Source organism: Oryctolagus cuniculus, chromosome 2, assembly GCF_964237555.1.
Source record: "Oryctolagus cuniculus chromosome 2, mOryCun1.1, whole genome shotgun sequence".
Lineage (NCBI taxonomy): Eukaryota > Metazoa > Chordata > Mammalia > Lagomorpha > Leporidae > Oryctolagus > Oryctolagus cuniculus.
In genome coordinates, this window is record NC_091433.1 from 165,766,694 (window position 1) to 165,793,905 (window position 27,212).

General features: G+C 40.8%; 1 protein-coding gene across 2 annotated transcripts in view; it reads left to right on the forward strand.

Moving 5' to 3' along the window:
• The window catches only part of HEATR5B (HEAT repeat containing 5B), a 124,371-nt gene that overhangs the window by 46,236 nt on the left and 50,923 nt on the right, over nt 1-27,212 (forward strand). For both annotated transcript variants that reach the window (XM_002709922.5, XM_051842984.2), the window contains exons 18-24: nt 148-338; nt 5,841-6,000; nt 6,968-7,157; nt 9,027-9,196; nt 18,368-18,512; nt 20,457-20,696; nt 22,182-22,433. In XM_002709922.5, coding sequence (XP_002709968.2) covers nt 148-338; nt 5,841-6,000; nt 6,968-7,157; nt 9,027-9,196; nt 18,368-18,512; nt 20,457-20,696; nt 22,182-22,433 — 1,348 coding nt within the window. The remainder of the gene's footprint in view (nt 1-147; nt 339-5,840; nt 6,001-6,967; nt 7,158-9,026; nt 9,197-18,367; nt 18,513-20,456; nt 20,697-22,181; nt 22,434-27,212) is intronic.

Genomic DNA, 27,212 nt, shown 5'->3' on the forward strand with positions numbered 1-27,212 from the left:
ATATGATATATGCATGTGGAAATTGACTAAAGAAACAAATGTGTGAATATATATGTATGCTTACAATATTACAGAATATTTTTTCTTTTATTTAACATGGATTATGAGTTATCATAATCAGCATTATTTGTTTTTTAATAAATGTAGGGTTTAGCGGAAAATAAAAGTACTCTGGGACCTGAGGAAGTTCGTAAATCTGCCCTGACACTGGTTATGGGTGCTCTCGACAACCCCAACCCCATCTTACGATGCGCTGCAGGGGAAGCTCTTGGAAGAATGGCTCAGGTGGTTGGAGAAGCAACATTTATTGCTAGAATGGCCCAGTATAGCTTTGACAAGTAAGTGTGCCTCCTTACTAACCAGTAAGTTTCTTTTTTTTTTTTATTTTTATTTTTTTTTATTTTTATTTATTTTTTTTTTATTTTTTTGACAGGCAGAGTGGACAGTGAGTGAGAGAGACAGAGAGAAAGGTCTTCCTTTGCCGTTGGTTCACCCTCCAATGGCCGCCGCGGCCTGCGCGCTGCGGCCGGCGCACCGCGCTGATCCGATGGCAGGAGCCAGGAGCCAGGTGCTTTTCCTGGTCTCCCATGGGGTGCAGGGCCCAAGCACCTGGGCCATCCTCCACTGCACTCCCTGGCCACAGCAGAGGGCTGGCCTGGAAGAGGGGCAACCGGGACAGAATCCGGCGCCCCGACCGGGACTAGAACCCGGTGTGCTGGCGCCGCTAGGCGGAGGATTAGCCTAGTGAGCCGTGGCGCCGGCTCCAGTAAGTTTCTTTTAAGTTAATAATTACTAACTGTTTTGATTGGCTCAGCTCTGGCCATTGTGGCCATTTCGGGTGTGAACGAGCAGATGGGAGACCTCTCTTTCTGTCTCTACCTCTCTCTGCAACTCTGTCAAATAAATAAAGATAAATCTTTAAAAAAATTAACTGTTGGCCAGCGCCGTGGCTCACTAGGCTAGTCCTCCGCCTGCGGTGCTGGCACCCTGGGTTCTAGTCCCAGTCAGGGCACCAGTCCTGTCCCGGTTGCTCCTCTTCCAATCCAGCTCTCTGCTGTGGCCCGGGAGTGCAATGGAGGATGGCCCAAGTGCTTGGGCCCTGCACCCCATGGGAGACCAGGAGAAGCACCTGGCTCTTGGCTTTGGATCGGCGCAGTGTGCTGGCCATGGTAGCCATTTCGGGGGTGAACCAACAGAAGGAAGACCTTTCTCTCTCACTGTCTAACTCTGCATGTCCAAAAAAAAAAAAAAATTTACTGTTTTCCACATGGTATAGCATGTGAAATGTTTTGGGGTATTTTTTGTAATGATCTCAATTTTTAGTTTGATAATTGATTAGACTGTAATCAAGAAAAGTTGTAAAATGCCAAACAGTTTCAACCTGGGAGGGATTCTAATCCAGCTCTTGAATGTTATATGGAATCAGCAAGAATGTTAATAAGTACCTCTCAGTTTTGTGTATCCATGTAAGAGATGCTCTGGTCATTTTCTCTTCTCCCTGCCTTCTCCTACCCCCAGCTATTATTTCCGTTGTTTATCTAGGTTTTGGAACAAGCCATTATAAATTCTCATAATTATTTGGCAGCATTTGTTTTTCCTTTTTTAAAAAAGATTTTATTTATTCATTTAAAAGAGTTACAGAGAGGAGAGAGAGGAGGAGAGAGAGTTTTCATCTGTTGATTCATTCCCCAAATGGCCACAGTGGCCAGGGCAATGTTGGGCCAAAGCCAGGAGCTTCATTTGGGTCTCCCACATGGGTGGCAGGAACCCAAGTATTTGGGCCATCTTCCACTGCTTTCCCAGGTGCCTTAGCAGGGAGCTGGATCAGAAGTGGAATCAGCCAGGATTTGAACTGGAGCCCATATGGGATGCCAGTGTTGCAGGCGATGGCTTAACCAACTATGCCACAACTGCAGCCCTGTCATAGCTTTTTTTTTTTTTTAAAGTACCAATATGATGTAACAGTATTAAAGAAAAAGATTGGGGCCAGCATTACGGCACAGTGGGTTAAGCTGCCTCGTGTGACACTGGTGTCCCATATGGTGCCAGTTCAAGTCTCGGCTGCTTTACTTCCAATCTAGCTCCCTTCTGGAAAAGCAGCAAAAGATGGCCCATGTGCTTGGGTCCCTGCCACCCACATGGGAGACCTGGGAGAAGCTCCTGGCTCTTGGCTTTAGCCTGGACCAGCTTTGGTCATTGAGGCTTTCTGGGGAGTGAAGCAGCAGATAGGAAATCTCTCTCTCTTTCCCTCTCTTTCTGTAACTCTGACTTTCAAATACATAAATAATCTTTAATAAAAAGTACAGTCTTAAAAAAAAACCTTACATCAATGTAGCATTATGGGGGCCAGCGCTGTGGCGCAGCAGGTTAATGCCCTGGCCTGAAGCACCGGCATCCCATATGGGCGCCAGTTCAGTAGGCATCGGTTTAAGACCTGGCTGCTCCAATTCCGATCCAGCTCTCTGCTATGGCCTCGGAAAGCAGTGAAAGATGGCCCAAGTCTTTGGACACCTGCACCCATGTGGGAGACCCGGAAGAAGCTCCTGGCTCCTGGCTTCCGATCGGCGCAGCTCCAGCTGTTGCAACCACTTGGGGAGTGAACCATCAGATAGAAGATGTTTCTCTCTGCCTGTCCTCTCTCTGTGTAACTCTGACTTTCAAATAAATAAATAAATCTTTAAAAAATGTAGCATTAAGACAAATTAAGATAAGAATCATTCTTTTTTTATGTGTAGTCATATTTAACTTATTTTTAAATTTTTAATTAAATTGTAGTGTAAATACAGAATACGTTAGAAACTCATATTCCAATTGCAATGAATTATCACAGAGTGAACAAAAGAATCATTCTTATAAATCATTCTAAATTAATAAATAATAGCTTCAATTGCTTAAGACCCAGTTCTGATAAAAATAAAAATCTGTGCTGGTTGAATTTATTTCCATTCAAGTTGAAAATCACTTTGAGATCTCTGGGAAATATATTTTTTATATTCTAAATTATTTACTTTATTGAATATATGATTTATCACTGAGAAAACTGACCATGCTTTTTTGCTCAGTAAACTGTCACTTTTTGAGAAATAATATGAAGGTGTCTTCCTAATCTGTATCATGCTTTAGAATTCACAGATTGCATTCATTCTTCTTTCTTTCCTTTTAAGATTTATTTATTTATTTGAAAGAGTTACTGAGAGAGAGGGAGAGAGACAGAGATATTCCACCTCTGGTTCACACCTCCAAATGACTGCAATGGCTTGGGCTGGGCCAGTCCAAAACCAGGAGCCTGGAACTCCACATGGGTTGCGAGGGCCAGGTACCTGGGTCATCTTCCACTGCTTTCCCAGGCACTTACTTTCCTCCAGGAAGGAGGGAGCTGGATCAGAAGTAGAATAGCCGAGATTAACCAGTAATCATAAGGGATGCCAGCATTGCAGGCAGCAGCTTAACCGATTTGTGCCACAATATTTGCTCCTTAACCAGATTTTTAACACTCTGAAAAAGTCTATACATGTATTTATCCAAATTAACCTAGATACTGGGACCGGCACTGTGGCTCACTTGGTTAATCCTCTGCCTGCAGCACCGGCATCCCATATGGGCGCCGGGTTCTAGTACCGGTTGCTCCTCTTCTAGTCCAGCTCTCTGCTGTGGCCCAGGAGGGCAGTGGAAGATGGCCCAAGTGCTTGGGCCCTGTACCCGGTGGGAGACCAGGAGGAAGCACCTGGCTCCTGGCTTTGGATCAGTGCAGTGCCAGCTGTAGTGGCCATTTGTGGGTTGAACCAATGGAAGCAAAACCTTTCTCTCTTTCTGTCTTTCTCTCTCTCTCTCACTGTCTATAACCCTACCTGTAAAAAAAAAAAATACTAGATACTTAAAAATTTCATGTTTAAGTCTACTTAGTCTTGCCTTCTAGAAATGGCCTTTGAATATAATGGCATGTGTTAATGCCTGACACAAATGACATGATTTAATAAAAAAAGATTTATTTTATTTATTTGGAACACAGAGTTACAGGGGGAGAGAAAGAGAGAGATCTTCCATCCGCTGGTTCACTCCCTAGATGGCTATAACAACCAGGGTGAGTCCAGGCCGAAGCCAGGAGTCTGGAACTCTGGTCTTGTTGTGGGTGGCAGGGGTCCAAGTAGTTGGGCCATCTTCTGTTTTTCCAGCTCATTAGCAGAAAGATGGATTGGAAGTGGAGCAGCTAGGACTTGAATTGGTGCTCTTATTGGATGCCAGCACCATAGACAGAAGTTCAACCTGCTGTGTCACAACATAGGCCCCATCATGTGATTTTTTTTTTTTAACCTATGCTTCAGTTTGTCTACCTATATAATGGACATTTTCATTAGTCCCACATAGCAATAGTTTTGAGAAACGAGAGAAGAATGATATGGCCAACATTGTGGTGCCTGCCATTCATGGTGGAATAATAAGAAATAGATAACACTGTCTATCTAAACATCTGGAAAACTAGATATATAGATGAAGCAATGGTTTTAAGGCATTAGACATCAGCCAGTTCAGGACTGTGATCCCTGAGAAATGGGGAACATGCAAGGGAAGCCATACTGTTGTTCTGTATTATTGCTTGGAGGATGATTCCAGTCCAAAGTGAAAGAATAGTAAACCCAGCTCAACCTAACATTGAGCAAGAATTTGGAATCTCAAAAGACCAAGGTAGCTAAAATGTGTAAAGGAGAAAACCAGAGAGGAACTGTACAGGGAGAAAGCTATGAGCAGAGGGGTCATGTAAAGTATTTGAATCCTCACAGGAGTAGATGAAAACTGCCCAGGACCAGGGGAAGAACCATCAGAAAGGAGTGGGTGAAACAATCCCCAGGGTTCACACAGAGTCGAGAATGGGTATGTCCATATTCAGAATGGGGACACCTGAGCAGGAGTCCTCAGAAGGATGTGGCCTTATTAGTGGGAGCTACCCTACAAAAGCGTAAAAGCAAGTCTTAAAAGAATCAAACCCTTTCTCTCTCTGTAATGTCGCAGGTAAAATATTTAAAATTATGTTTGTAATTTAATGTTATATTCCTATTGGACATCTCTGTTCTATGTGTATGTGATAGTTACATAATCTATGCAGTTAACAAAATATCAAATTATATACTTTAATGGACACTTAAAATTTAATTATACATAAAATTTATTCATTTTACATATAAATACATCTCATTTGAGCTTATTTTTAAAAGTAGTATGAGAATACTTAATAAAGTTAATAGAAAATGGAATTAAGTTTATTTGGTGCAAAAAATTCTGAAATATAGGAATTTTTTTCATAATACACATTTTCAATGAACCTTTTGATGTGCTCTGATATGTAACATTTCCTTTTATATGTTTCTAAATTCTTTAAAAACATATTTCATGAAGAAAAAGAATTGGCTCATTTTAAAGAGTTTCAAAACAATTATAGTGAATTCTTAAGTGAAAAAGTATTTTATGAAATTCTGTGTATGCAGATAGTTTTAAAGTATATTTTCTAAACCAATTAAAATGCTATTATTTTATTTTAAAAACAATTATGAAAGTTTCAAATGGCTCTTGGCTTTTCAATGAGTAATATTAAAAATGGGCAAGTTGTCATTTTTCTCTCAAAGTAGCTTTTATTTAATGACTAGATACTTTAAATTTCTTTTATCTAATGACTAATTACTTTAAATTCTAGCTCTAACTTTTGCTAGGGAGTGAAGAAAGATGTAATCACGATTCTAATCTTCCCTGGTTTCCAGAATAAATCCATTCTATTTTGTGACATATAAGCTTGTAATCACCATAGGAAAATAGAGAAATCAGTCCCTTAAGCATAATGATCTTTTCAGGTTGAAATCAGCTCGAGATGTTGTATCTAGGACTGGCCATTCATTGGCTCTTGGATGTCTGCATCGTTATGTTGGGGGCATAGGCTCGGGACAGCATCTGAAGACCAGTGTCAGCATTTTACTGGCTCTAGCACAAGATGGAACATCCCCTGAAGTCCAGGTATGCTATTACTGATCTCTAAAGTGATGAGAGTTTAAAATGATATTTTTAGGGAAACCATTTGTTCTATAAAATAAAATGAGAACTCTCATAAATTGTTAGGAAAAATATATGAAGGTCTTCGTCATTTTGTTTGATGAGCCTTATTTTTAATAATATATAACAAGATTTTGTTATCCAACCTGTTTTTATAGTCTATCTTAGTCTGGGAATTTAACCCATTCACATACATTACTTCAAATATATTTTCTTTTTATTATTTATTTTCATTGAACCTGTTTTCCCATTTTGTTTTGTTTTGTTTTGTTTTGTATTACATCTGCCTTTCTCCACTAAAACCCTAACTGAGGTCCTGGGACATTGGCTGAATCTTTAGTTTTTGAAATTTTGTTTTTGCTACTTCTTCTTAAATGTTTTATACATAAATAAATATAACCATCTGGCGCCGTGGCTCAATAGGCTAATCCTCCACCTGTGGTGCCGGCACACTGGGTTCTAGTCCCGGTCAGGGTGCCGGATTCTATCCCGGTTGCCCCTCTTCCAGGCCAGCTCTCTGCTATGGCCCGGGAGTGCAGTGGAGGATGGCCCAAGTACTTGGGCCCTGCACCCGCATGGGAGACCAGGAGAAGCACCTGGCTCCTGGCTTTGGATCAGCGCGATGTGCCGGCCGCAGCACGCCGGCCGTGGTGGCCATTGAGGGATGAACCAACGGCAAAGGAAGACCTTTCTCTCTGTCTCTCTCTCACTGTCCACTCTGCCTGTCAAAAAAAGAAAAATAAATAAATAAATAAATATAATCACAGTAAGGGACAAAGGTGTATGAAAATATCCTATTTTCTTGGTTTACAAACTCACACTGATTTGCAAAAAAATTGTCAGGGCTATATGCCTGGAACAATTCAGTATATCCAAGTCAGTATACTGTGATCATTTCTTTCAACTAAAATTCAGTTATATTTTATTCTAGACTTGGTCTCTTCACTCACTTGCTTTGATAGTGGATTCTAGTGGCCCAATGTATCGTGGATATGTGGAACCAACGTTATCTCTAGTGCTTACCTTGCTGTTAACAGTTCCTCCTTCACATACAGAAGTTCATCAGTGTTTGGGTAGATGCTTGGGTGCTATCATAACTACTGTTGGCCCTGAACTACAAGGTAAGTAAATTTTATCTTAAATAATCTAGGCAGATAATTACTATCTTCTAATTTCTAGTGTCACCATTGTACTGCTTAAAGAAATTTTGTAGTAATAATAATAGTTACTGTGTACTGAACACTTGTGATTTACTGAAGACCTGGAACTCAGCATTTCACATGTGCTATCTTAATCCCTACACAAACTATGACCTGTATTTTTCCAAGTCTTGAACAAAGAAATAATTTCTCAATAAAATTTTACTTGAAAACAAGTATGATGGAGTTCCTTTGGCCTGGAGTGCATCCACTATTACTCATAGACTTTTGCTTCACTTTTTAACTCTAAGAATTAGGAACATAGGATGAAAACCACTTGTATTAGGTAACTAATATGGAAGATAGTAACTTGCTGAACTTGCTCACTCTGTGGACACAGTTATGATCCTAAAGCCTATGTTCTTAACACTCGATTCTGTTGAACTATTTCTACTAATGGTTACAATAAACATTTAAGTCAGCAGATTATTGTGAATGTTCCTGAAGATACAAACCACTTTCAGTTCTCTAGTTCTCCCTCTATCATATGTTAAATGCTTTCAATGGATCAAGCTTTTATATTCTTTACCTCATTTAATTCTGACAGCAATTCATAGGTAGATGTTATGTCCATTTTATAGATGAAACACTGGGGATAGGAGAGGTTTAAGACTGTTCCCAAGATTATATATGTTTGTTTGCTGTTAGTGAGTGGTTGGAGTCAAAAGGTGAAGCCCAGTTCTGTTACTATGCCTGCATTCTTAACCCCTCTGCTTTGTGCCTCCATTTGGAAATTGTATCATAACAAAAAAGTTAAAAAAGAAAAGATCTTAAGAATGCCAGTAATTGAAAAATACGTGATTTAAGTGGGTTTCTTCCTTGAACCCAGTTTGCACTTTGGGAAAGACATAGGAAAATATAGCTTTGATTAAGCAGACTTGTTTACCAACTGTCTTCTGAAGTGATGATGATAAAGCAATGCATATAGAAGTAGAACATAATGCTTTTCAATTGGCCACCGCTGCGGCTCACTAGGCTAATCCTCCACCTGCAGCGCCGGCACACCGGGTTCTAGTCCCGGTCCGGGCACCGGATTCTGTCCTGGTTGCTCCTCTTCCAGGCCAGCTCTCTGCTGTGGCCAGGGAGTGCAGTGGAGGATGGCCCAAGTGCTTGGGCCTTATACCCGCATGGGAGACCAGGGGAAGCACCTGGCTCCTGGCTTCTGATCAGCGTGGTGCGCTGGCCGCAGCGCGCCAGCCATGGTGGCCATTGGAGGGTGAACCAACGGCAAAGGAAGACCTTTCTCTCTGTCTCTCTCTCTCACTGTCCACTCTGCCTGTCAAAAAAAAAAAAAAAAAAACATAATGATTATGTGACAGGGATTTCCTTATTTGTTCATTATTTATATATTTTATAGTAACAAAGTATTTTAAGTGACATGTTTGACAAATTATTATTGACAGTATGTAATATTGTAATCTATTTTCCTTACTTGTCTCTAAAAAAATTGTCATTAATCTTATTAGGAAAAAAGGATTTGAAGTTACTGTATAATAGAAGTGATAATATTGGTTGAAAGAAAGAACAGAAATCTTCTGCTGTTTTAAATAAAACAATGATGGTTTTGAAAGACAGTATTATTCATGAGGAAATACAGAATAAGTATCTAAATAAGTTGCATTATTGTCATCCAAATGCAGTCATGTTGGGAATCATTTCCATGGATTTTGCAAATTGTGTTTTTCAAACAGTAATAACTAGAAGGAAGGGTGATTTAGAAGATATTTATTGTCTAGGAATCTTTTTAATGATCTAAGATACCTTATTTTGCATCTTTTATTTGTGTACAAGGGAATGGAGCAACGATTTCTACAATTCGTTCCTCTTGTTTGGTGGGATGTGCAATAACCCAGGACCACTCAGATTCTCTGGTGCAGGCAGCTGCCATTTCTTGCCTGCAGCAGCTTCACATGTTTGCACCACGACACGTCAACCTATCTAGTCTCGTTCCTAGCCTTTGTGTAAGTATAGAGCTGTTTGATGCATTGATTTTTTTTGGGAATCTCCCAAATTTCTTTCCTGAAAGACCAAACTGGACCAAAACAAATAAATTACCTGGATTGTGAATTAGGATTTCAGCTTTAGTAGTCAGTTTATGACTATTCACTTTATTCACTCTTTTTCACTTTTATCTTTTATAAAAAAAGTTTTAGTGTCTTTATTTTTATGTACTTTTATATTTTTAATTGACATGTAATTGAACATATTTATGAAGTACCATGTGATGTTTTGATACAGGTTTACATTTTAATGTTCAAATCATGATAAGAATATCTGTTTCCTCTATCGTTTATCATTTCTTTGTGATAGGAACATTCAAAAATTCTTTCTTCTAGCTCTTTAAAATAATGAATTATTTTGAAAAGCACACTATACAGAGAGAGAAAGGGAACTCCCATCGGCTGGTTCACTCCTCGAGAAAGAGACAGAGACAGAGACTGACAGACGAGAGAGCTCCCATCTGCTGGTTCACTCCCCAGATCCCTGCAGTGGCTGCCAGTCAGGAAGTTAATCCAGGTGTCCCATGTGGATGGCCTGGATCCAACTGCTTGAGCCATAACTGCTGCCTCCTAGGATCTGCATTAGCAGGAACCTAAATTCAGGAGCAGAGCTGAGTATCAAATCTAGACAACCCAATATAGCAGATTGGCATTTTAACCACTAGACCAAATGCTCACCCACTTTTCTAGTTTTTTTGAAATAAGCTGTACATTACTGTTATCTGTAGGCACTCTACTGTTTAATAGAACACCAGGACTTATTTTTCTCTCAGTAACAGTACCCATTGGCAACCAACTTTACCCCCAACCCTAGCTAAAAAATATTTTGATGAACTGTTGTCTTTCCCACTCAAGAGTTTTATTTCCTAAAACTTCCAAAGATCTGTTGTCATTACAGTCTTTAATTGTTGTCATTAATTTATTCATTTATCAGACACTGATAGCCAGTTATACATCAGGTATCATTCATTGTAATAGATATATTAGATGAACCAACATTAAGCTTCCATCATATTAAAGTTTGCAGTTTATAAGAAAAGTAGTCAATAATATTTCTTTACAAAGAAATCTTGTTACTAGAAAATACTGTAGGGAGCTGGCACTGTGGAGTAGTGGCTAAAGCTGCCACCTGCAGTGCCGGCATCTCATATGGGTGCTAGTTTGAGTCCCAGCTGTTCCACTTCCAGTCCAGCTCTCTACTATAGCCTGGGAAAGCAGTAGAAGGTGGCCCAAGTTCTTGGGCTCCTGTACCCACGTGGGAGACTCAGACAAATCTCCTGGCTCTGAATGGGCTCAGCTCCAGCTGTTGTGGCCATCTGGGAGATGAACCAGTAGATGGAAGGCCTGCCCTTCCCTCCCTCCCTCTTCTCCCTTTCTTCCTTTTCCCTCCTTCCCTCTCTCTCTCCCCCTTTCTCTCTGTCTCTCTCTCTCTCTCTCTCTCTGCCTCTGGCTCTGCTTCTGCTTCCGCCTCTGCCTCTCTGTAGCTCTGCCTTTCAAATAAATAAATAAATCTTTTTTAAAAATACTATAGGAGAGCGTAAGATATAAGGGAGCCTATCATAATCCAGGCATTCAGAAAAGATTTTCCTTAAAAAGTATTTAACGTATGATTTGCAGGATAAATGGCAGTTAGTTTGCAGAAGGGCATAATATTACAGCAGATACATTTATTTTTAATCAGAGGGAGAAACAAGTGAAAGGCCCCCAAATGGGAAGGAATGTGATACACTTAAAAATCAACTAATTGTGTTTTTAAAATATTTTTTAAGATTTATTTTAGGTCGGTGCCGCGGCTCACTAGGCTAATCCTCCGCCTTGCGGCGCCGGCACACTGGGTTCTAGTCCCGGTCAGGGCACCGGATTCTGTCCCGGTTGTCCCTCTTCCAGGCCAGCTCTCTGCTGTGGCCAGGGAGTGCAGTGGAGGATGGCCCAAGTACTTGGGCCCTGCACCCGCATGGGAGACCAGGAGAAGCACCTGGCTCCTGCCATTGGATCAGCGTGGTGCGCCGGCCGCAGCGCGCTGGCCGCGGCAGCCATTGGAGGGTGAACCAACGGCAAAGGAAGACCTTTCTCTCTGTCTCTCTCTCTCACTGTCCACTCTGCCTGTCAAAAAATAAAAATTAAAAAAAAAAAGATTTATTTTATTTATTTGAAAGAGTTAGAGAGAGAGAGAGAGATCTTCCATCCTCTGGTTCATTTCCCCAATGGTTGCTGTGCTGATTCGAAGCCAGGAGCTAGGAGCTTCCTCTGGGTCTCCCACGCAGGTGCAGGGACCCAAGGACTTGGGCCATCTTCTACTGCTTTCCCAGGCCATAGCAGAGAGCTGGATCAGAAGTGGAGCAGCCGAGACTCGAACTGGCACCCATATGGGATGCTGGCGCTTCAGGCCAGGGCTTTAACCCTCTGCTCCACAGCACCAGCCCCTAATTTGAGTGTTTAAGGCAAGAGAAAAGAGAGCAGTAATGGTAGAGAGGTGTACAAGATAAGGCTGGACAGATAACCAGGTGAAAGATCATGCAAAATTTTTAGATTTATTCAAACTTTGAACTTAATTCTACAGGCAGTGGGATAGCCAATAGAAGGTATTCCACAGCAGAGTAACGTGATGAAATTTGTTTTTCATTCTTGGTGTATGATGGAGAATGAACTATACAGGGTAAGAATTATGATGTTCTAGGAGGAATATCATAATGATTTGCTCTGAGTTGGTTGCTGTGGGAATTGGGGGAAATAAGTGAATTTGAGTGATATTTAGGAGGAAAGATTAATTGTTGATTAATTCACTCTTGGGGAAAGAGGAGACAGAGTGACCCTAGATTTCTGACTTAAGTGATCATTTCCTGATACTGGAAATATAGAGGGAGGAGAAGGTTGGGAAAACTGGATATCATTACCTCTGTTTTAGGCATGTGGATATTTAATTACATGGGCCTGGAGTTCAGAAAAGATAGAACTGTTTAGAGTTAAATTTGTGAGGCATAAACAAACATTTAGACAGTAAATGAAGACTTTGGAGTAGATGAGATCAACAGGAAGAGAATGCTGAACCCATCATAAGAAATTTAGAAAAGAAAAAAACATGAAGAAGCAGTCAGGGACGTAAAAGGAAGAATAAGAGATGTCATTGTTCACAGAAGCCAAGTAGAATAGAGGAGTGATGATCAGTTGATTCAAATATTGTCAAGATCAAGTGAGATGGGAGGTATGTGACCCTTGACCTTTGTCATGTGATATCCTCAGCAAGAGTTCATCAGATAGAGTTGTGCAAGTGGAACCCCGAGGATATTGTGTCAATGATGAAATATGAACAGAAACTCCTTTCCAGAAGTTTGACTGTAAAGGACAGCACAGGGGACAGTAGTGCAAGGGGTGACAGATTAGCACAGCCTTTTTCCTCTGAGAGAATGAGACATGAGCAGGTTTGAATATTAAGGGGATGGAGCCAGGAGAGCAGATATGTTAAAGATGTGGAGCAGAGAGGGAGTAATTAAGAATTTAGGGTTTCTAGCGGGATAGAATTCCCAGGACATAAGAAAGGAGAAATTGCTTCCAGTGCAATATGAAGAGAGGAGAGGATCAGTGTAGATATGGGTGGATTTAGAGATTTGGTGGCTGGACGTTAAAGAAATTGTTAGTTATTGGGTAATTTGTTCTTAAAAGGGAAAGTCAAGTTCTGTGATCTGAATTTGAGGACAGTGGGATATGGAGATTGAGCTGCCTGCAGAAATACCATCGTCTGTGGTAGTACAAGAGGTACAGGAGAGGTTGTTGATCCTCTGGGGCACCGTTGTGTGATTTATGATGGGATTAGTTTGCCTGGTTTTGAGTTTTCTACAACACCCATTGGCAGTCAGTAAAGAGACTTTGATACATTCAGAGTTGGACTTAGGCCAAGCAGATTCAGTGACAACAGAATGACAGAACTAAGGTTGTTAATAAGACAAGGCTGAAATGATAGACTGTGGAATTTTGGGTAGTGGTGAGGAAATTGATACTTAGGGAGGAGACCCCCTGGAGGTAACCATGGGAAGATATTATTGAACTGAAGGTAGATTATCCAGGATGAAGTAAAGGAACTGAATTAATTAGATATTATATCTGCTGCAGTACGTTTTGCTTTATGCAACAAGATTTACAAATATTTTACCACAGACTTAAGAGAACTAAATCAATCCCAGACCATCAAGGAATTTTAGTGAGCTATAGGGAAAATCCAAATGTATAAGAAATGTTTACAAATGGTTGTCTTGTTGCCACATTGCCAAAGCCTCTCAGGCCTTCTGCTTACCAGATCTTTGGACACTCTGAAAAACAGTCTATACATGGGTTCATCCAAATTAGTAAAATAAATTCAGATATATTAAGTGTTAATACCTAACACAAATGACATTTTTTTTCAGTAGATTATTGAGAGGTAAGTTTTATCATGGTAATATTTTTAAATGATACAAAACATTAAAATTTGTGTGACAATAGATAGAACTGTTCAAAATGTATTTTTTTTTAAAATATCCACTACTTTGAATTTATGAAATTTGTGTCCTGGCAGGCAGTTGCTTTTCCTGTCATGTCACCACAGTTACTCTTCTGTCCTGACAGAAGTACTTCTGCACATAGGCATTTATATCATCTGGGATAATTTTAGGAGTTGGCAGTAAGACATACTGACAGTAAATGTTATCTTTGTGATTAAAAAAAAAAATGCTTCTCTCTTTTCCTGCCAAAATTTTTTTGGTACCACGCCATTCCAAATAAATACAAGGTTGCACAGAACACTACTATATATGGCCAGGGAACATACAGTTGTCAATGCTACTGGTTTCCCATTGACATAAATGACAGCAAATAGACTTTACCATTATAATTACAAACTTTTTTATTATTTCATTCATAGCTTAGGCTAAAAATGTAATATATGTGTGTGTTTACATATATACATGTGTACACACAAGTATATATATATATGAAATATGTACATATAAAGTTATATATTGTTTATTTTTGTTTTTATTGGCCAACATAATTAAACAAAAAGCCCTAGACAGAAAAGCATCACAAAGCATTTGCCTTTGAAATCCTCCTGAACGAGAGGCAGGATTGTCTAACATTTTTGTCCTAAAAATACAGTAGTTGCAGTGAACTTTTTGACAGAGATTCCATAATTGAGCCTGTGTCAACACTTGCATTTGTGTCGTTACAAATTCCTGTCTTAAAGCATCCTACAAAATTGTTGCCAAAAAATTCTACCCCCAATCATTTATACGTTGGTGAAACCATGTGCCATAAGGAAATGGTGGAGTTGATTTGTGAAGGAAGGAAGAACACTGAAGAGTACCTCTGCAGATGAACTGAAGTTGTAGACATTTCTGTTAGCAATCTGGAATCACTCTTGGAGGAAGTAGTGGCGATGTTATTTTCCTTCAGCGCACGGCTTGATAAAACAGATTGTCTTCAGTTTCATCATGTATTCAATCTAATACCATCAAAGAATTCCTGATTACAAGCGTAGTACCTAAATTCCTAATCCCTTTTCCTTCTAGAAGGCAGACTTTGCCAAAGATGACTTCATTCACTTAAAGAGAAGGAAATAAAATACCTTGGCAAAGCAAGCCCTGGGTGTTCTGATGCCATTTGCTGCTAAGTATCTGTATGAATTAGTCATCTTTAGCTCTTACTGGCATCAAATGAAAAGACAACTTGAACTGGATTTCAAGATATTTATACACTGACATCAGAATATTCTGTTCCTTCAAACTTGTTAAAGTAAAAAAATGATTTATGTATGTATTTATTTATTTGAGAGGCCAAGTTAGAGACAAAGGGAAAGACAGAGGGAGATCTTCCCTCTACTGATTAACTCCCCAAATGGCTGCAATGGCTGGAGCTGGGACAATCTGAAGCCAGGAGCCAGAGCTTCTTCCAGGTGTCCCACACCAGTGCAGGGGCCCAAGGGCTTGAGCCATTTTCTGCTGCTTTCTCAGGCTGTAGCAGAGAGCTGGAATGGAAGTGGAGAATCTAGGACTTGAACTGGCATCCATATGGGATGCTGGCACTGCAGGTGGCAGCTTTACCTGCTACACCACAGTGCTGGCCCCAGAAGAGATTCTTTTTTGTTTGTTTTTTAAATTTTTTTAGATTTATTTATTTATTTGAAGGTCAGAGTTACACAGAGAGAGAAGGAAAGGCAGAGAGAGAGAGGTCTTCCATCCGCTGGTTCACTCCCCAGATGGCCACAACGACAGGCTGCGCTGATCGAAAATCAGGAACCAGGAGCCGGGAGCTTCTTCTGGGTCTCCCACGTGGGTGCAGGGGCCCAAAGACTTGGGCCATCTTCTGCTGCTTTCTCAGGCCATAGCAGAGAGCGGGATCGGAAGTGGAGCAACCGGGTCTTGAACTGGTGCCCATATGGGATGCCAGTGCTTCAGGCCAGGGCATTAACCTGCTGTGCCACAACGCCAGCCCCAAGATTATATTTATAATGAGCTAAAGGTCACAAGTATGGATTCACCAAACTATTAAAAATGAAAAAATTTTAAATATCATTAACATTAGTACCAAAAATAATCAAGTATCTATCCAACCAAAGATTTCTAGCAATTTGTTCTAAAAACTATGAAATATTGCTCAAACATTTGATCCCTTTGACTCTTAGACCTATCATTATGATCTATTATGACCTGAAATTGATCACTTGGACTAGTGAGATGGCATTGGTACATGCAACCTTGATGGGATTGTATTGGAATCCCCTGGCACATTTCTAACTCAACCACTTGGGGCAAGTCAGCTTGAGCATGTCCCAAATTGTACATCTCCTCCCTCTCTTATTCCCACTCTTATATTTAACAGGGATCACTTTTCAGTTAACTTTAAACACCTAAGAATAATTGTGTGTTAATTACAGAGTTCAACCAATAGTATTAAGTAGAACAAAAAAATACTAAAAGGGATACAGTATTAAATTGTACATCAACAGTCAGGACAAGGGCTGATCAAGTCACTGTTTCTCATAGTGTCCATTTCACTTCACCAGGCTTCCTTTTTGATGCTCGGTTAGTTGTCACTGATCAGGGAGAACATGATATTTGTCCCTCTGGGACTGGCTTATTTCACTCAACATGTTTTCCAGATTCCTCCATCTTGTTGTAAATGACCGGATTTCATTGTTTTTTTACTGCTGTATAGTATTCTATAGAATATATGTCCCATAATTTCCTTATCCAGTCTACTGTTGATGGGCATTTGGGTTGATTCCAGGTCTTAGCTATTGTGAATTGAGCTGCAATAAACATTAAGGTGCAGACAGCTTTTTTGTTGGCCAATTTAATTTCCTTTGGGTAAATTCCAGCTGCTCTCTCCTAATCCAGCTCTCTGCTGTGTCCTGGGAAAGCAGTAGGAAATGGCCCAAGTGCTTAGTCTTACCCATGTGGGAGACCGGGAAGAAGCACCTGGCTCCTGGCTTCAGATGGGCCAGCTCTGGCCGTTGCGGCCATTTGGGGAGTGAACCAACGGAAAGAAGACCTTTATGTCTGTCTCTCCCTCTGTCTGTAACTCTGCCTCTCAAATAAATAAATAAAATCTTTTAAAAATTAAAACAAGAAAGGAAAGAGGCGGAGAGTGGGAATATTGGTGGAAGAGAGGAGGGGGAGAGGGGGAATGTGGGTGGAAGAGAGGGGCAGGTGTGAAGTATCACTGTGCTCCTAAATAATTTTATATGAAATACATGAAATTTGTACACCTTATACCATTAAAACTCACATGTAAAAAAGGAAAGAAAAGTGTACCACAGATTCACTGAAATTAAGCTTTTGAAAACAATTTAGAAACTTTCATTTCTTTCACTTTGGCTCAGCCAGTCAGCGTTTGTTCAATGTGTTTTCTTAGTTACACTTCTCTGTATTTGTTACTAAATAAAATGTTCATGTGTTCTGCTTCACTTATATTTTATCATTTCATTCTTACAGTTGTGTAAGGCAGAGTGGACACTGTATAGATAAAAAGAAACTCCAAGAGACTCAGTGACTTGTTCTTCCCATTTGATGTGACCTGCTTAAACTTTTTAATTATATGGTATTTTAAAGTACCAAATGTCTTCACTTTCAGGAAGAGAAGTCAGTAACACATTTTGTTGATAAAAATACCAGATTTTTCTCCCCTTATTTATTTATATACTTAATGTAAATTTCATGGGCTGATAGGAAATGTGGGAATCCCAAATGACAGCTTAACCCCTGCACCACAATGCCAAACCCAGTATATTGATTCTTTTAGGAACTATTGAGATGAAAAAAAAAAAAATACTATACCCCAAAGCCTCATTTTGCAATTATTTTCTGTTTATGTTGCTTGATTTTATTTTTTCTTTTTAATAAATACTTCCCTTAGGCCAGCGCCGCGGCTCAATAGGCTAATCCTCTGCCTGTGGTGCCAGCACACCGGGTTCTAGTCCCGGTCGGGGCACTGGATTCTGTCCCGGTTGCCCCTCTTCCAGGCCAGCTCTCTGCTGTGGCCAGGGAGTGCAGTGGAGGATGGCCCAAGTGCTTGAGCCCTGCACCCCATGGGAGACCAGGAGAAGTACCTGGCTCCTGGCTTCGGATCAGTGCGGTCCGCCAGCCACAGCGCACCAGCTGCGACGGCCATTGGAGGGGAACCAACAGCAAAGGAAGACCTTTCTCTCTCTGTGTCTCTCTCTTTCTCTCACTGTCCACTCTGCCTGTCAAAAAATAAAAAATAAATAAATACTTCCCTTTGCTTTCTATTTGTGTGCTCTGCTCTCTAATTTTTCATTCATTACATTTGATTTCTATGTTCTGGAAAGATTTCAATGGCAAAGTTTATAGAACCATGTGTAAAATAGAATATTCAAAAGATCTTTCTGTATTTCCATCTGAGTATACTGTGTAAATTTTGATTTATAGCTGAGACAGTAATTTTGGCTACTAACACTTTTTTTGTATACTTATTGGCAAGCATGTTTTCCCAAAAGGTCATTATTTGACTATATCTTAAACAAGTAAAGTTGTTAAATGAAGAGTCTCTTCAGGAGTAAGATGTAAATATATATTCATTAGGCAAGTAAAAGTAAAGGATTACAACTTTTTAAAACATGCTTAAAATTGTTACGCTTTACAGGTTCACTTATGTAGTTCCCATTTGTTACTTCGACGAGCAGCTGTGGCGTGTCTCCGGCAACTTGCGCAGAGAGAAGCAGCTGAAGTATGTGAATATGCCATGAGCCTCGCAAAAAATGCCGGGGATAAAGAGAGCAGTGGTGCCAGTAAGTACCCTTATTGGTCAATACTTTTTGTTTTAATACTTTCATGTTTTGAATGAATATTATTTAATAAATAGCATTTTATGTGTGTTGAAGTGTGGCCACATTTCGTATTCTTTAAATAAAACCATTATCATTTTTAAAATTCCAGTGTAACTTTCTTGGTTATTTTACATTTTTACTATTTTAAAAGTTTCAGAGTTTAAAATGAATAGCATTAAGTACCAGAATACTTCTGTCAACCATGGAGGATTTCTAGGGTGAATTATTTTGGGAAAACTGAAAGCTTCCAGGCTTGCTTTTTAATTTTATTTATTTATTTGAAAGGCAGCGAGAGACAGAAACAAAGATTTTCCATCTGTTGGTTCACTTCTCAAGTGCCTGCAACATCTGGGCCTGGACCAAGCTAAAGCCAAGATCCCAAAACTCGGGGCTGACGCTGTGGCGTAGCAGGTTAAAGCCCTGGCCTGCAGCGCTAGCATCCTATATGGGCACTGGTTCTAGTCCTGGCTGCTCCACTTCCAATCCAGTTCCCTGCTATTGCCTGAAAAGCAGTGCAAGATGGCCCAGGTCCTTGGGCCCTTGCACCCACGTGGGAGACCTGGAGGAGGCTCCTGGCTCCGGGCTTCAGATCGGCCCAGTTCGGCTTTTGCAGCCTATTGGGGAATGAACCAGCGGATGGAAGACCTCTCTCTCTGTCTCTACCTCTCTCTGTAACTCTGTCTTTCAAATAAATAAAATAAATCTTTAACAAAAAAAAAAAGATCCCAAAACTCAATCTGGGGTTCCTACATGAGTAGTACTTGAGCCATCACTTGCTTCCTTCCAGGATATGCATTAGCAGCAAGCTGGAATCAGAAATGGAAAGGACTCAAACCTAGTCACTCTAATATGGAATGTCATTGTCCCAAGCGGTATCTTTTTTTTTTTTTTTAAGATTTTATTTATTTATTTGAGAGGTAGAGTTATAGACAGTGAGAGGGAGAAACAGAGAGAAAGGTCTTCCAACCATTGGTTCACCCCCCAAATGGCCGCATGTCTGGAGCTGCACCAATCCGAAGGCAGGAGCCAGGTGCTTCTCCTGGTCTCCCATGTGGGTACAGGGCCCAGGGACTTGGGCCATCCTCCACTGCACTCCCGGGCCACAGCAGAGAGCTGGCCTGGAAGAGGGGCAACCGGGACAGAATCTGGCGCCCCGACCAGGACTAGAACCCGGTGTGCCGGCGCCGCAAGGCGGAGGATTAGTCTAGTGAGCCACAGCGCCGGCCAAATACAGCAATTTTTAAAGTCCATTAAATATATTTAGAAGTACGTCTCTTTCCCATCTTTTTTTTTTTTTTTTTTTTTTTTTTTTTGTAAAGATTTATTGTTTATTTTCTTGAAAGAGTTAAAGAGAGAGGAGGAGAGACAGACAGAGAGTGAGATCTCCATCTGCTGGTCACTCCCCAAATGGCTGCAATGGCCAGGCCTGAGCCAGACCACAGCCAGGAGCCTGGAGCTTCCTGCAGGTCTCCCACATGGATACAAGGACCCAAGGACTTGGGCCATCCTCTGCTGCTCTCCCAAGTGCATTAGCAGGGAGCTGAATCATAAGTGTAGCAGCCAGTCCTCAAACTGGTGCTGATATGGGATGCTGGCATCGCAGGCAGAGGCTTAATCTGCTACCCAACAGTGTTGGCACCTTCCATACTTTTTCTTATTAGAAATATTGTGCATCTCCTGGAGATTTGTTTGCAATATCTCAGAAAAATTAGTATTAAAAAATGAAAGTTGTACACTTGTAAATTAAATTCTAATCCTAAAGATAATAGTTAAATAGTATATGTAGTTAGTTGATTTTGTTGTTATTGTGAATTTGCATGTAATACTTGGTCTTTAATAAAATTGTTACATAAAACATAACAGCAAAATCCCATTCAAGTTTATTTTACAAAAATTACTTTTCAGATGTCAATCCTTTTTCACCTGGGGTTAGTTCTCGGAGTGATATCCATTGCCGGCACCAAGGTGTGAATATAACAGAAACTGGTCTTGAGGGACTGCTTTTTGGAATGCTAGACCGGGAGACAGATCGAAAATTATGTTCTGATATTCATGACACTTTGGGACATATGCTTTCATCACTAGCAGTCGAAAAACTTTCTCATTGGCTAATGCTTTGTAAGGATGTCCTGGCAGCTTCTAGTGGTATGTATTTAATGTATGTTTTTAAAATCATGAAAATTGTTTTCCTCTCATACGGATACAGATGTACAATCAGACGTCACTTAACAGCAAGAATATTTTCTAAGAAATGTGTCATTGGGAATTTTTGACATTATGCAAACCTAGAATGTACTCAGACAAAGCTAGGTCGTGTAACGAACTACACACCAAAGCTAAAGGATGTATGTGTGTGTGTGTTTACAGTGTAGCCCATTTTTCGTAGAGTCATGATGAACAAAACAACACAAAATCAAATAAAGCACAAGAGAAAATGGTGTGATGAAAAGCACTGAGCGTGTGATGTTTGCAGTTCTTTTTCTTTTTTTTCTTTTTTTTTTTTTTTTGATAGGCAGAGTGGACAGTGAGAGAGAGAGACAGAGAGAAAGGTCTTCCTTTGCCGTTGGTTCACCCTCCAATGGCCGCCGCGGCTGGCACACCGTGCCTATCTGAAGGCAGGAGCCAGGTGCTTCTCCTGGTCTCCCATGGGGTGCAGGGCCCAAGCACTTGGGCCTTCCTCCACTGCACTCCCTGGCCATAGCAGAGAGCTGGCCTGGAAGAGGGGCAACCGGGACAGAATCTGGTGCCCCGATCGGGACTAGAACCCGGTGCCCCGATCGGGACTAGAACCCGGCGTGCCGGCGCTGCAAGGCGGAGGATTAGCCTACTGAGCCGCAGCGCCAGCCGTTTGCAGTTCTTGCCAGCATAAATGGCAGACTGTTTTATAGTAAACTTTTTTTGTAAGTAGTATTACACGCTAAAATAATGACAAATACACAGCATAGTAACTATATAAACCAGTAATATAGTTTTTATCATTATCAAATAGCATGTATTTTATGTAATTGTATTTGCTATACTTTTATATGTCTGACAGCATAGTAGGTTTGATTACACCAGCATCACTGCAAAGACAAAAGTAACGCATTGTGCTAGGACATTTTTATGGCTATCACCTCACTAGGCAGCAGGAATTTTTTAGCTCCATTGTAATCTAATGGCATCACAGTTGTACATGTGGCCCATAGTTGACTGAAATGTCAATGCAGCCTAACTATGGACAAATATACATCCATATAAATGTGAGTGTACATATAAACTACTAATTTTTTATAAATGTTGATGGTTAAATCATATTATAAACAGTAACCCATCTGTATTATTTAGAATATGTATTGTAAACTTTTTTGGAAAATAAAACTGAATTTTCATATGTAAAAATCCTAAGTAATTCCATAGTACACCATAGCATGTAAAACTATCATAATATGTGAGTGCATTTTACATAAATAGTAATTTATATTACCCTTCCTGGTTTTTGATTGTTAAAATAAAAGCTTGTCAGTTCTACTGTTTTCCAGAGAGTAAGAATTTAGTGCTTTTGAAAAATTTGAAATCTTATAACGTTTTTTTCTAAAGCATCATTTTTGCCTTATGTGAGGTTATAATATTTGTTATTTTTTTTAATAGATATGAGTACCGCAACTCCATTAAGTAGTGGAAAAGATGAAGAATCTGAAAAAAAAGATGAGATGGACGATGATACCATGTTTACCACCCTAGGTGAAGAAGATAAATCAAAGCCCTTTGTGGCACCGCGCTGGGCCACTCGGGTGTTTGCTGCTGATTGCCTGTGCCGAATCATCAATTTGTGTGAGAATGCAGACCAGGCTCACTTTGATCTAGCCATGGCGCGTTCTGCTAAACTACGAAACCCTACAAGTAAATTTAAATCAGTACTTCTTTTCCCCAAGTATTTTTATAGATTTGAGATATTCTACTATTAAGTAGCCTGCTTTAGTCTGTGCCTTTCATTTATTGTAAGTTTCCTTGCCTTCTGCCTTAGTTTTCCATCCCCTCTCCCTACTGTCTTCTAGTCCTTATTTGGAACATAAGTTGAAGAAAGTAGTCCAAAGCCATGGGTATATAACTTCCCCTAAGCGTGACAGTGGCAGTAACTTCTCAGCGCGTTGTCCTAGTTTTGGAACTTCAGTATAAGAGATCATAAATTTTCAAGGTGCATAAATAAAATGAGCTTTGTGGTCCCCAGCCATGGAGAATGTCAGATTTCATGAGTGCCATGGTAGATTTTCAAACTCTCAGATTTTAGAAATGCCACTGGGTATTTTTGAAAAGCTAGAAATTATTTGTTATTTGTTCTTTATCTTTCGTAAGTTTTTTCTAGCACGTATTTCCCTGGTTCAGATATCATAGGGAATTTGCAAAGAGACCATCAAGCCCAATGTCATCTTAGTAGGGTTGAGGAGGCCCTGAGGAGCTAAGAGAGGTAGACAAGTGCATTGGCTCCCCATCCTGTACTTTGTTGTCTTTCCCTTGCCTTGCCATCTGTTAAATATCTGAAGGCAAGTGTGTGAATGAACATTACTGAAGTCTATCAACTAAACATGCCTGTTAAGTTATGTTACTGTGTCTGGAAGCAGCAGAGCTCACAACTAGATTTAAAAACAAAATTAAAACAGGAGTATACCATGTATAAAATGTGACTCTAAATATAGAATTCAGCAAAGCACACCAGTTCTTTTTACATGTCATTTTTACATGTCTTTTTACATGTCATTACTATTATTTTTAAAGGATTTATTTATTTTGCTTGAGAGTCAGAGTTACACAGAGAGATGGAGAGGCAGAGAGAGAGGTCTTCATCTGCTGGTTTACTCCCCAGTTGGCCGCAGGAGCAGGAGCTTCTTCCAGGTCTCTCACACGAGTGCAGGGGCCCAAGGACTTGGGCCATCTCTTACTGCTTTCTCAGGCTACAGCAGAGAGCTGGATGGGAAGTGGAGCAGCCGGATTTCAAACTGGTGCCCATATGAGATGCTGGCAAGGCAGGCAGAGGCTTTACCTGCTATGCCACTGCTCTGGCCCAACATGTCATTATTTAACAAATATTTACAGAATCCTATTTTGGAAATACAAAGAAGGTAAAAACCATGGTTCTAGCCTGGAAGGATGTTGCGTCTAGAAGACAGAAAAAAGACTTATTTGTCCAATAATTATGATTTGCCTCAGTAGTAGTATAATAGAACACTTTGGGAATATTTTGAAGATAGTATTCATTTCCTGAAGAGACAGGAAAGACTTCCCAGAAGATATTATTTTGAAGCTGGGATTTTTTTGTTTGCTTGCTTTTTGTTAAAGATTCAGTTTTTCATTTGAAAGGCAGGGTTACAGAGAGGGAGAGACAGAGAGATCTTCCATCTGCTGGTTCACTCCAGAAGTGGCCGCAACAGCCAGGGCTGGGCCAGGCCGAAGCCAGGAGCCTCATCTTGGTCTTCGACTTGGGTGCAGGGTCCTAAGCACTTGGGCCATCCTCCTCTGCTTTCCCAGGTGCATTAGCAGGGAGCTGGGGCTGGCCCCGCGGCTCACTAGGCTAATCCTCCGCCTGCGGTGCTGGCATACCGGGCTCTAGTCCCGGTTGGGGCGCCGGATTCTGTCCTGGTTGCTCCTCTTCCAGTCCAGCTCTCTGCTGTGGCCCGGGAGTGCAGTGGAGGATGGCCCAGGTCCTTGGGCCCTGCACCCGCAAAGGAGGCCAGGAGGGGGCAGCTGGCTCCTGGCTCCTGGCTTTGGATCAGCGCAGTGTACCGGCTGCAACACACCGGCTGTAGTGGCCACTTGGGGGGTGAACCAATGGAAAAAGGAAGACCTTTCTCTCTGCCAGTGTAAAAACAAACAAACAAACAGAAAACAGGAAGTTGGATTGGAAGTAGAGCAGCTGGGACTCAAACCTGCACAGACATGTTAGTTTTCTGTTGCTGTTGTAACAAATGACTGCAAAATTTGGTTCAAAACAATACAGTTAAAATGGATAAAACTGGAGGACATTATGTTGAATAAAATAAGCCAAACACAGAAAGACAAATACCGCATATTTTCCCTTAGACATGGGAGCTAATATTTTAAAAAAGGAAGAAATAAATGCCTGTGTATATCAGTATTGCTGCAAATATAGTTTTGTAAAACTTTGTTCTATACTTTTTTCAAACCAGTGGTTAAGAATGTTATCTGTGATTACTTTAAAATTTAATGTATATGGGTAAATGATCATTTTTCCATTCAGTTATTGTTAGGATCTTTTTGCTTTTTAAAACAAAATATTTATTTATTTGAAAGAGTTACACAGAGAGAGAGGAGAGGCAGAGAGAGAGGTCTTCTATCTGATGGTTCACTCCCCAATTGGCCCCAACGGCCGGAGCTGTGCTGATCCGGAGCCAGGAGCCAGAGCTTCTTCTGGGTCTCCCATGTGGGTGCAGGGGCCCAAGGATTTGGGCCATCTTCTACTGCTTTCCCAGGCCATAGCAGAGAGCTGGATCGGAAGTGGAGCAGAAGGGACTAGAAATGGCGCCCACATGGGATGCCGGTGCTTCAGGCCAGGGCGTTAACCCACTGCGCCACAGTGCCGGCCCCTCAAGTTTATTATCTTAGAACTCCGTAGGTCTAAAGTCCAACATGAGTGTCAGTGGGCTAAAAGCAAGGCCCAACAGGTCTGTCTTCCTTTCCAGACACTGTGGGGAAATCTGTTTCCTTTTGTTTCCCAGCTTTAGCCCATTGTCTACATTCTTGTACTCATGGCTTTGTCTGTTTTCAAAGCCAGCAGTATCGAATCACTCTGTGATGTCTGTTTAGACTTAAAACCTCTCTTCTTGACTACAGCCTGGAATGGTGCTCTGATTTTTTAGCAATTATTTGTTTGTCAATATGTAATACTTGCACATTTTTATGGGGTACAGTGCAGTATTTCAACACTTACACACAGTGTAAACTGATCAAACCAGGCAATTAAAATTTCCAATTCCTTATCTTTAAGTTAAGCTCCTCTCCTCTGTCCAGTTCAGTATACTATATACAGGGAGAGAATCTAATACATGATTGTGAACAATAGCTGTTCCACTGAGCTATGGAACACTAGAACTTGTTACTTTTATTTGATTCTGTTTGATAGCCATTATCTAATCTCCCTCTATACCCCTTCACACTACCCTGCCCATACTTTAGTAATCTCATTTTTTTTTTTTTAAGATTTATTTGCTTTTTGAAAGGCAGAGTTTACAGAGAGGAGTTGAGGGGAGTCAGAGAGAGGTCTTCCGTCCTCTGGTTCACTCCCCAAATGGCTACAATGGCAGGAACTGGGCCAGGCTGAAGCCAGGAGCCAGGAGTTTCTTCTAGGTCTTCCACGTGGGTACTAGGGGCTCAAGCATTTGGGCCACCTTCCACCGCTTTCCCAGGCCCATTAGCACAGAGCTAGGTTGGAAGTGGAGCAATGTGTCTCAGGCAGCGGTGTTACCCACTACACTACAACGCCAACCCCCTAGTAATCACTATTCTCAGTTCTTGAAAAATTGCTCAGTGTCACTAGTCATCAGGGAAATGTAAATCAGAATCATATTGGGATAACATCTCATTAAAGTTTTAATGACCATTATCAAAAAGACAAAGTAACAAATGCTGGCAAGGATGTAGAGAAAAGGGAATCCTTACATACTTGTTGGATGGGAATGCAAATTAGTTATAACCACTATGGAAACTCTTCAAAAAAATTAAAAATAGAGCTACTGTATGACAGTTATCCTACTTCTGGGTAAATTTGTAAAGGAAATCTGCACATGAAAGTGGTCCCTTGGGGTCGGTGCTGTGGCCCCATGAAGCCGCTGCCTGCAGTGCTGGCATCCCATATGAGCGCTGGTTCGAGTCCCAGCTGCTCCACTTCTGATCCAGCTTGCTGCTATGGCCTGGGAAAGCCGTGGAAGATGGCCCAAGTGATTGGGCCCCTGCACCAGGGCGGGAGACATGGAAGAAGCTCCTGGTTCCTGGCTTCGGCCTGGCCCAGCTCTGGCCATTGCAGCTATTTGGGGAGTGAACCATCAGATGGAAGACCTTTCTCTCTCTCTCTCTCTCTTCCTCTCTCTCTCTACCTCTTTCTCTGCCTCTGCCTCTCTGTAAATCTGCCTTTCAAATAAATCAATCTAAAAAAAAAAAGAAAGTGATACCTCCACTCCCATGTTTATTGAAGCAATAGTCACAATAGCCCCATCAATAGATGAATGGATAAAGAGAATGTCTTACACTGTATAATATTATTCAGCCAATAAAAAAGAACAAGAGTCCTGACATGTACAGCACAATAGATAGAACAAAGGGTCAGTCTGTTAGGTGAAATGGCCAGACAAGAAAGACAAATACCACGTGCTCTTTCCCCTGTGTGGATGCTGAAAAAAATTAGTTGATCTGAACAGGACACAAGTTATTAGATTGGGCTCATCTAGGTAATTCAGAATGATCTCATTTCATAACTCATAACTTGTATTACCTTAATACAAAAACTAAAATAAAGGATATTCAGAGGTTAGCTGTATTTTGAATCTTGAGAATCTTTTTTCCTGGTTGTGTTTTTTCATAGCTTTATTTGTAAATCCTTGAAAAAGAAGAATGTTCTGTGTATTTGGAATTTGCTAACAGTGTGCTATGTGAGTGAGGGTTTGCCCATGT